The sequence below is a fragment of the Ranitomeya variabilis genome, chromosome 2, assembly GCF_051348905.1.
Source record: "Ranitomeya variabilis isolate aRanVar5 chromosome 2, aRanVar5.hap1, whole genome shotgun sequence".
NCBI classification, from domain to species: Eukaryota; Metazoa; Chordata; class Amphibia; order Anura; family Dendrobatidae; genus Ranitomeya; species Ranitomeya variabilis.
This window is the reverse complement of record NC_135233.1, coordinates 249,023,920-249,034,815: the sequence shown is the minus strand read 5'-3', so window position 1 is coordinate 249,034,815 and position 10,896 is coordinate 249,023,920. Positions and strand designations below refer to the sequence as shown.

Genomic DNA, 10,896 nt, shown 5'->3' with positions numbered 1-10,896 from the left:
CAATTTGTGAGGGTCGCGGCGTGTTGTGTAAGGAGAGGGGAATTACTTCTGTCTGCCAGACGCAGCCTGGAAAGTTTTGTCTCCGGCAGCAAACCGTAAATTTGGAGACTGAAGAGTCACCGTTGCCAGGGTAACGGCCAGAGGGTGTGTCCTTCGGAGGTGAAAGGTGAAAGGTGAAAAAAAACCCGGCTGCAAGAAGATGGCTGAGAGGGAGCAGCAGACAGGTCTGTCCCCGGGGTCCCGGTCACATACAATTAATAGCCACACATCAGAGTTCAGTAGAGGCTGGGCGAGCCGGAAGTGGCGAGCAGTCACGTGGTTCTGGCTGGTCTCATGTTGCTATGGTAACCATGGCTGAGCCTTCAGTGGTCTCATCAGGCAGAGGTGGGCATCATGGGGCAGCCTACATGTCCCAGCATGCCTTGTATTAGTGTGCACTGGCAGCAAGCTGATACTTGTAGTGACCACTAAAGATGGGAGGACACGGAGTGGACGTGGTCATATATTCACGATAAGATAAGCGGCGCCGATTATATCTGGTTGTCACTTATCACACCTTTATCGTGGAAGCCGTAGCGTTTAGTCCAGGCTCAGTGGGAGGCATGCGCTTAGTAGTCCAGGCTCAGTGAGAGGCATGCGCTTAGTAGTCCAGGCTCAGTAAGAGGCATGCGCTTAGTAGTCCAGGCTCAGTAAGAGGCATGCGCTTAGTCCAGGCTCAGTAAGAGGCATGCGCTTAGTCCAGGCTCAGTAAGAGGCATGCGCTTAGTCCAGGCTCAGTGAGAGGCATGCGCTTAGTAGTCCAGGCTCAGTGAGAGGCATGCGCTTAGTAGTCCAGGCTCAGTAAGAGGCATGCGCTTAGTCCAGGCTCAGTAAGAGGCATGCGCTTAGTCCAGGCTCAGTAAGAGGCATGCGCTTAGTCCAGGCTCAGTGAGAGGCATGCGCTTAGTCCAGGCTCAGTAAGAGGCATGCGCTTAGTCCAGGCTCAGTGAGAGGCATGCGCTTAGTCAAGGCTCAGTGAGAGGCATGCGCTTAGTCCAGGCTCAGTGGGAGACATGCGCTTAGTCAAGGCTCAGTGAGAGGCATGCGCTTAGTCCAGGCTCAGTGAGAGGCATGCGCTTAGTCCATGCTCAGTGAGAGGCATGCGCTTAGTCAAGGCTCAGTGAGAGGCATGCGCTTAGTCCAGGCTCAGTGGGAGACATGCGCTTAGTCCAGGCTCAGTGGGAGACATGCGCTTAGTCAAGGCTCAGTGGGAGGCATGCGCTTAGTCCAGGCTCAGTGGGAGGCATGCGCTTAGTCCATGCTCAGTGAGAGGCATGCGCTTAGTAGTCCAGGCTCAGTGAGAGGCATGCGCTTAGTCAAGGCTCAGTGAGAGGCATGCGCTTAGTGGTCCAGGCTCAGTAAGAGGCATGCGCTTAGTCAAGGCTCAGTGAGAGGCATGCGCTTAGTCAAGGCTCAGTGAGGCATGCGCTTAGTGGTCCAGGCTCAGTGAGAGGCATGCGCTTAGTCAAGGCTCAGTGGGAGGCATGTGCTTAGTGGTCCAGGCTCAGTGAGAGACATGCGCTTAGTCAAGGCTCAGTGGGAGGCATGTGCTTAGTCCAGGCTCAGTGGGAGGCATGCGCTTAGTCCAGGCTCAGTGGGAGGCATGCGCTTAGTCCAGGCTCAGTGAGAGGCATGTGCTTAGTAGTCCAGGCTCAGTGACAGGCATGCACTTAGTAGGCCAGGCTCAGTGAGAGGCATGCGCTTAGTAGTCCAGGCTCAGTGAGAGGCATGCGCTTAGTAGTCCAGGCTCAGTGAGAGGCATGCGATTAGTAGTCCAGGCTCAGTGAGAGGCATGCGCTTAGTAGTCCAGGCTCAGTGAGGGGCATGCACTTAGTAGTCCAGGCTCAGTGAGAGGCATGCGCTTAGTAGTCCAGGCTCAGTGAGAGGCATGCACTTAGTAGTCGAGGCTCAGTGAGAGGCATGCGCTTAGTAGTCCAGGCTCAGTGAAAGGCATGCACTTAGTCCAGTCTCAGTGAGAGGCATGCACTTAGTCCAGTCTCAGTGAGAGGCATGCACTTAGTCCAGTCTCAGTGAGAGGCCCAGAGGTCAGTAGTTCAGACTCAGCAGGAAGCATGCGCTTAGTAGTCAAAGCTCAGCAGTAGGCCTAACGCCGAGTAGTCCAGGCTCAGCGGGAGGCATACGTTTAGTAGTCCAGGCTCAGTGGGAGACATGCGCTCAGTAGTCCAGACTCAGTGGGAGACATGCGCTGAGTAGTCCAGGCTCAGTAAGAGGCATGCGCTTAGTCAAGGCTCAGTGAGAGGCATACGCTTAGTCCAGGCTCAGTGGGAGGCATGCGCTTAGTCAAGGCTCAATGGGAGGCTTGCGCTTAGTGGTCCAGGCTCAGTGAGAGGCATGCGCTTAGTCAAGGCTCAGTGAGAGGCATGCGCTTAGTCCAGGCTCAGTGGGAGGCATGCGCTTAGTCAAGGCTCAGTGGGAGGCATGCGCTTAGTTCAGGCTCAGTGGGAGGCATGCGCTTAGTCCAGGCTCAGTGAGAGGCATGCGCTTAGTCTAGGCTCAGTGAGAGGCATGCGCTTAGTCTAGGCTCAGTGACAGGCCCAGAGGTCAGTAGTTCAGACTCAGCAGGAAGCATGCGCTTAGTCCAAGCTCATCAGTAGGCCTAACGCTGAGTAGTCCAGGCTCAGCGGGAGGCATGCACTCAGTAGTCCAGGCTCAGCGGGAGGCATACGCTTAGTAGTCCAGGCTCAGTGGGAGACATGCGCTCAGTGTCCAGGCTCAGTGGGAGTAATGCACTGAGTAGTCCATGCTCGGTGGGAGACATGCGCTGAGTAGTCCAGGCTCAGTGAGAGGCATGCGCTTAGTCAAGGCTCAGTGAGAGGCATGCGCTTAGTCCAGGCTCAGTGGGAGGCATGCGCTTAGTCCAGGCTCAGTGGGAGGCATGCGCTTAGTCCAGGCTCAGTGGGAGGCATGCGCTTAGTCCAGGCTCAGTGGGAGGCATGCGCTTAGTCCAGGCTCAGTGAGAGGCATGCGCTTAGTCCAGGCTCAGTGAGAGGCATGCGCTTAGTCCAGGCTCAGTGAGAGGTCAGTAGTTCAGAATCAGCAGGAAGCATGCACTTAGTAATCAAAGCTCAGCAGTAGGCCTAACGCTGAGTAGTCCAGGCTCAGCGGGAGGCATGCACTCAGTAGTCCAGGCTCAGCGGGAGGCATGCGCTGAGTAGTTCAGACTCAGTGGGAGACATGCGCTCAGTAGTCCAGACTCAGTGGGAGACGTGCGCTGATTAGTCCAGGCTCAGTGGGAGACATGCGCTCAGTAGTCCAGGCTCAGTGAGAGACATGCGCTGAGTAGTCCATGCTCGGTGGGAAGCATACGCTCAGTAGTCCGGGCTCAGTGGAAGACATGCGCTGAGTAGTCCAGGCTCAGTGGGAGACACGCGCTGAGTAGTCCAGGCTCAGTGGGAGACATGGGCTGAGTAGTCCAGGCTCAGTGGGAGACATGCGCAGAATAGTCCAGACTCAGTGGAAGACATGCGCTCAGTAGTCCAGGATCAGTGGGAGGCATGCGCTGAGTAGTCCAGGCTCAGTGGGAGACATGTGCTGAATAGTCCAGGCTCAGTGGTAGGCAGGCGCTGAGTAGTCCAGGCTCAGTGGGAGACATGCGCTGAGTAGTCCAGGCTCAGTGGGAGACATGCGCTGAGTAGTCCAGGCTCAGTGGGAGGCATGCGCTGAGTAGTCCATGCTCGGTGGGAGGCATATGCTCAGTAGTCCGGGCTCAGTGGAAGACATGCGCTGAGTAGTCCAGGCTCGGTGGGAGGCATACGCTCAGTAGTCCGGGCTCAGTGGAAGACATGTGCTGAGTAGTCCAGGCTCAGTGGGAGACATGCGCTCAGTAGTCCAGGCTAAGTGAGAGACATGCGCTGAGTAGTCCAGGCTCAGTGGGAGACATTCGCTGAGTAGTCCAGGCTCAGTGGGAGGCATGCGCTGAATAGTCCAGGCTCAGTGGGAGGCATGCGCTGAATAGTCCAGGCTCAGTGGGAGGCATGCGCTGAATAGTCCAGGCTCAGTGGGAGGCATGCACTGAGTAGTCCAGGCTCAGTAGGAGGCATGCGCTGAGTAGTCCAGGCTCAGTGGGAGGCATGTGCTGAGTAGTCCAGGCTCAGTGGGAGACATGCGCTGAGTAGTCCAGGCTCAGTGGGAGGCATGCGCTGAGTTCTCCAGGCTCAGTGGGAGGCATGCGCTGAGTAGTTCAGGCTCAGTGGGAGGCATGTGCTGAGTTCTCCAGGCTCAGTGGGAGGCATGCGCTGAGTAGTCCAGGCTCAGTGGGAGGCATGCGCTGAGTAGTCCAGGCTCAGTGGGAGACATGCGCTGAGTAGTCCAGGCTCAGTGGGAGGCATGCGCTGAGTAGTCCAGGCTCAGTGGGAGGCATGCGCTGAATAGTCCAGGCTCAGTGGGAGGCATGCGCTGAGTAGTCCAGGCTCAGTAGGAGGCATGCGCTGAGTAGTCCAGGCTCAGTGGGAGGCATGCGCTGAGTAGTCCAGGCTCAGTAGGAGGCATGCGCTGAGTAGTCCAGGCTCAGTGGGAGGCATGCGCTGAGTAGTCCAGGCTCAGTGGGAGACATGCGCTGAGTAGTCCAGGCTCAGTGGGAGACATGCGCTGAGTAGTCCAGGCTCAGTGGGAGACATGCGCTGAGTACTCCAGGCTCAGTGGGAGGCATGCGCTGAGTAGTCCAGGCTCAGTGGGAGGCATGTGCTGAGTTATCCAGGCTCAGTGGGAGGCATGCACTGAGTAGTCCAGGCTCAGTGGGAGGCATGTGCTGAGTTATCCAGGCTCAGTGGGAGGCATGCGCTGAGTAGTCCAGGCTCAGTGGGAGGCATGCGCTTAGTAGTCCAGGCTCAGTGGGAGGCATGCACTCTATAGTCCATGCTCGGTGGGAGGCGTTGTGTGATGGTATTTGTAAAGCGCTGTGGAATATGATGGTGCTATATAAGCAATGACTAATAAATAGCTTATTTCTGCCTCCATTTTACAGGCTCCCATGATGTAGACGAGGCTTCTTTGTCTTTCGCCGAGCACAACTTCATAGTCCCAAAGAAAGAGATCAACACAGTTCCTGACATGGTCAAGTGGAAGCGCTCACAGGTACGTCCCCGTGTGTAAATGACTGACATATGGGGCTGTCCCTGTGGTTAGCTGAACAGCGCCGCACCAGTCTACAGGTTGGGTGTGGTACTGCAAATCAGCCCAATTCTCTGCAGTGGAGCTGAGCCTCAATACCAGGTAACGTATGGACAGAGTGGCGCTATTTTTGCAAGAAAGCAGCCATGTGTTTTTTATGTTTGTTTGTTTTTTTAAATCTTGATATCTCCTTTAAAGGGGTATGCTGGTGTTAGTGCTGATACCACTAATAGTACACAGAGAGGCCCCATATACAGTGTAGGGGTTTCCCTCTGCACCTCGTATTGATGGCGCTTCTGTAGTGTGTACAGGAGCCTAGGTGGCCAAACCAGCACTGTCCCCTCCTCCACGGACCACCCAGTCCGTGCAGCACTTTTCACTGGGTGTGTGTCAGACTGTGCGACAATGAACATGTTATTTACGCTGCACATCGAATGATGTAAAAATAAGAAATAATAAGAAAAAATGTGCTTTTCTAAACCATTAATTCCCACAACATAAAAAAGAAAAATTTCTATATCTGATTGTACACTCCCTCTTGTGGCACTTTTAAGAACTGCATAACAATACTTCTACCTGAGTAAATGAAAACATCAGTAGTTGTCCACAGCAGCCAATCAGATTACACTTTTTTTTTTTTTGGGGGGGGGGGGGTAGTTTGCACCAGTGTCATTTATTTTTCTCCTTTCCAGTCTTTTATGGTAGCGGGTGTATTATCCGCCATGTATCTCATCTATACTGTATCCTCCTCGTAGGCCTACGCTGACTACATGGGCTTCATCCTCACCATAAACGAGAGTGTGAAGGGAAAGAAGCTGACCTGTGATTATTGTGTGTCAGAGGTAAGAGGATGACTTCCGTCTGTGTTCTGCATATTTTATTTTTTTTATTAACAAGCTCAAGATTGGGACATTTTTTTTGTTCTCTGTTTCTTTTTTTCTGAACTTTTTTTTTCATTCAGATATTCAGAAAATGTTTGTTTCTTATGGTTTTTTATGATCACTTAGTTATATGTATTTATTATATTATATACAGTTGGGTCCAGAAATATTTGGACAGTGACACGACTTTTGGCATTTTAGCTGTTCATCAAAACATAATCATGATCCAGATATATAATCAATACGGGCTTAAAGTGCAGACTCTCAGGTTTAGGCTCGTACTCATCGCCGTGAAAAAAAACTGTTTGATTTCGGTTTTAATTTTTAAGGGTTTGTACCAAGTTATCCCCTATCAATATGAAAGGGTCAAATTTATTGATCATAGCGACAATGACCTGTGATCACGTAGCGGTCTCGCGAGACCGCTACGTCATCGGGTCATTTCGCAATGCACTACTGGGAACTGGAGTTGCCGGCAGCATCGCGAGCATCGGGGGGGCCGCGGGAACGCCGGAAGGTAAGAATATCACAATTTTTCATATTTTTTTAATTATTTTTAATATTATATCTTTTTACTATTGATGCTGCATAGGCAGCATCAATAGTAAAAAGAGAGAGCGAGCGAGAGAGAATTTCCCTGAGTGCATGCTCAGTTTGAAAAGACGGCATCCATCGCTGGATTCCTGCTTTTGACAGTCAGCGATGGATCCTGCGTCCATAGGGTTCCATTATAGCCAATGACGGACGGTGCAGGATCCGTCGCTGAGCGATTTTCCGACGTGCAGAAAAAAACGTTCCTCTGTGCGTCGGCATTCGCATCCGTCACAATCCGTCGCTATTACGTCTATGAGAAGAAAACGGATCCAGCAAAAACATTTGCTGGATTCGTTTTTTTTCACAAAACGACGGATTGTGACGGAAGAAGAAAGACGGAAATGTGAAAGAGGCCTAACCGCTTCCCAAAAGCAAGTCCACACTCAGGTCCGTCATCTGTTAACGGAAATATAGGGGGCTTCCACGTTACTGGAAGCACAAAGGCTGTGGAAAAGCGAAATGGCTTCGCACTTTCAAATACAAATGCCCCCTCCCTTCTGAGCTCCAGTGTTTCTAAACCACATTTAGCGCCCACATGTTTGGCATTTTTGTAGCAATGAGAGCCTGCCTAACTAATGGGTACATGTCTCAAAAGCATGAGCTGGTCACTACAGCGTATTGGTCACTACAACGTATTGGTCACTACAGCATACTGGTCACTACAACGTATTGTTCACTATAACGGCAGTTTGCAATTTTCACTCAGCAACATCCACTGCTGCCTGTTCCTGGAAAACACCCATGGAGTGAATATCGTCACTACACCTGTAGATACATTCCCAAAGGGATTCTGTTTTTCTAGCACTTGGGGGTTTTGCATATGAAGTCTGCAAACTGTTTTAGGAAAGTCTGTGCTCCAGGAGGCAAATGGCGTTCCTTCCCTCCCGAGTGTCGCTGTGTGACTAAGCAGTACTGTACAGCCACATATGCAGTATTTCTACATTCAGCAGAAATTGTGGGACACATTTTGGTGCCGTTTTTACCCATTTCCCAGTGTGAAAATGTAAAACTTGGGGCTAACACACAATCTTGGCGGTAAAAATGTAAATTATTTTACACTTCTAGATTAATTCAGGGGGTCACTTATGGGGGGTTCTGCTGTTCTGGCACCTCAGGGGCGCTCCCAGTGTAACATGGCACCCTCAAACAAGTCTAGCAAAATCTGCTCTATAATATGGTGTTTCTTCCCTTCTGAGCTTTGCACTGTGCCTCAAAAGTAGTTTATGACCACATATGGGGTATCTGTAAATTCAGGAGAAATTGCACAACAAACTTTGGTGTCTACTTTCTCCCCTTACTCTTGTGAAAATATAACATTTGGGGCTAAAAAAAAATTTTGTGGGAAAAATGTGATCTTAAATTTTTTTATTTTTTTTATTTTCACGGTTATAAACTTCAGTGAAATACCTCAGGATTTCAAAGTGCTCACCACACATCTAGATAAGTTTCCTGAGGAGTCTAGTTCCCAAAATGGGGTCACTTGTGGTCGGTTTCCACTGTTTAGGCACATCAGGGGCTCTGCAAACGCGACATGACAACTGCTAATTATTCCAGCAAATTTTATATTCAAAAAGTGAAACCGTGCTCCTTCCCTTCCGAGCTCTGCTGTGCGCTCAAACGGTAGTTTTCTCTCACATATGGGGTATCGGTGTGGTTAGGAGAAATTGCACAGCAAATCGGTTGGTGCAATTTCTCCTGTTACCCTTGCGAAAGTAAATTAAAAAAAAAATTGGTCTAAAAGAACATTTTTGTGAAAAAAAGTTAAATGCTTTTTTAATTCCTTCCACATTCCATTAATTGCTGAAGGGTTAATAAACTTCTTGAATGCGGTTTTGCGCACCTTGAGGGTTACAGTTTTTTGAATGGTGTCACTTCAGGTACGATGTGGTCCCTAAAAAAAAAAATGGTGTTGGAAAAATGAGAAATCGCTGGTCAACGTTTAACCCTTATAACTTCCTAACAAAAAAAAGTTTTAAAAATTCTGCTGATGTAAAGTAGACATGTGGGAAATGTTATTTATTGATTATTTTGTGTGACATATCTCTGTGATTTAAGGGCACAAAAATGAAAAGTTTGAAAATTTAAAATTTTGTCACCAAATTTCCAATTTTTTTCTCAAGTAAATGCAAGTCATAGCAAAGCAATGTTACCGCTATCATGAAGTACAATATGTCACACACAGAAAAAAAAATCTCAGAATCAGTGGGACCCGTTAAAGCATTCCAGAGTTAGAACCTAATAAAGTGACAGTGGTCAGAATTGTAAAAATTGGTCCGGTCAGGAAATCCAGCTCAGAGGTGAAGGGGTTAATACCGCCACGGGTCCATTTGTAAAATAAATTTGTGTAGTGGATATCCCCTTAAGTCAAATGCGTCACTCAGACCCCACCTCTGAGCGGGGTGCCCACTGCCCAATCTGTTTATAATTCCATCAAAAGGAGCCCCCTACTAGACCTGTATATCGTAACCTACAGACGTCGTTGGGAATATACCGTATTATACTTTCATATTGTATGAACCTTTTAACTGTCTCCTTTCCCGTGTTGAGAACATGTATTGGGGGCTGCTCGTGCACATAGTGAAGGTTCCGGGGTCCACTAGAGTCCGCTCCTCTCATTGAGTGCACTGAATCAGCCATTATGGGTACAACACTGCCATCTAGTGGGCACACCAAAGTTGACACTTGGAAGTAAATTTTCACTTACATAATTATTATTCATTTATATAGCACCATTAATTCCATGGTGCTGTACATGAGAAAGGGGTTACATACAAACTACAGATATCACTTACAGTAAACAAGTTTACAGTGACAGACTGGTACATAGGGGAGAGCACCCTGGGTTGGGTGTTTATCCACCACTTTTCTGTGGGATATCCACACCGTCCTCTTGCTGTGCTTTCATTAGATTCAGCACAGTGCAAGGTGATATTTTTATTATTTTTTCTTTATTACTAGGGGTGGTTACCTGGCAGAGGAATGCTAATGCTGCAGTACACCACCCTGCAGTCCATAGACTCTGTAAGAATACTGCCACCTGGTGGACAAGTGGAAGAATACATTAATTAATTTATCCTGTCGCTCAAACACCTAAAGGGCACTTTCACTACAGAATTGGCCCATGATAGGTAGATCATGGCATATATTAGATAGTATACTGGGAGATTACTTAGACTGGTGTATTTTATGCCTGTTTTGCAAAAAAATTAGCACCAAAAGCGGCTTGAGGCCATTGATGCATTTCCTGGGTGCTCCAAGTGACTGTAGTCAAATCTCCCATGCTGCAATTCTTACATATCTGACAAATGTATTAGTTGTTCTTGTGTCCCGGTGTATGGGGCGTCCATCCTCCCTGGATTACCAGCACCAAAGAGGTATAGGTTGAGCTTAGTACTTTGTGTTTAGATACAGGACCTGGGATTGTTATAACAATTGTGTATATTCCTTTAAGAAATGTAACCCCCCCTTCTCCTCCCTCGCCCAATCACTAATGATGGACTATTTGGTGCAGCGTCCCATGTGGCCAACAACAGGATAGTACCTTAGTTTTACGCTTCCAAAAACTAGGCAAGGTTGCCGCCACATGCAAGCATGTGGCGCAGCGTCGCTTAAGTCCCTCCTGTTTAACCCTTTTTGTACATGCCTTTCTAGTGGGTGTCTGCTTTGGAAAATTCCTGTTGCTGCGATTAGCTGTAATGTAGTGGGAAACCCCAGTGCAAAAATTCCCTGCAGCGCCCCCAGAGGCGGTAAAAAGCATTTCCCAGTTCCTTTAAAACCAATGAGTTGTGCAATGAATACAGTTGAACCAAGAGATTTTCAGCAGCTCAGTCGGTAGTCTGTGGCCACCAGACCTGAGCCCAGCAAACCTCTCCCTCCAGCATCTTTAACTTAAAGGGGTTGTTCAGAATTATAAACACATGTTTTCTATGTTTCATAAACAGCGCCCCACCTGTCTAAGGGTTGTGTCTGGTATTGCAGCTTAGCGCCATTCACTTCCGTGGAGCTGAGCAGCGACACGTCCCTTATGTAAGGGGCGTCTGAGTGCGGTATATACCCACAAACATCAGCGTCATGAATGCCATTATTATCTATCTTCTTTTCTCCTAGTTTTCCGCACGTTCTGCCCACGGCTCGGGGTATAGCGGCTGCTGCTGAGTGGGATTCGTCCCTGCTCTCTCGCTCCCGATGACCCCGGCTACATAGGACACACACCCCAATGCTTCCGTTGCAATATTAATTTAGCCGGACAATA

The 10,896-nt window shown here is 49.1% G+C and overlaps 1 protein-coding gene across 2 annotated transcripts in view; it reads left to right on the top strand.

Moving 5' to 3' along the window:
- Positions 1-85: 85 nt before the first annotated feature.
- The window catches only part of PTPA (protein phosphatase 2 phosphatase activator), a 32,316-nt gene continuing 21,505 nt past the window's right edge, over positions 86-10,896 (top strand). Inside the window, exons 1-3 of one of the 2 annotated variants that reach the window (XM_077284512.1) lie at positions 86-224; positions 5,024-5,133; positions 5,925-6,011. In XM_077284512.1, the coding sequence (XP_077140627.1) occupies positions 200-224; positions 5,024-5,133; positions 5,925-6,011 (222 nt within the window). In that variant the 5' untranslated portion in view covers positions 86-199. Of the gene's footprint in view, positions 225-283; positions 385-5,023; positions 5,134-5,924; positions 6,012-10,896 lie in introns of those variants that run through there. The other variant, XM_077284511.1, reaches the window with a different exon arrangement.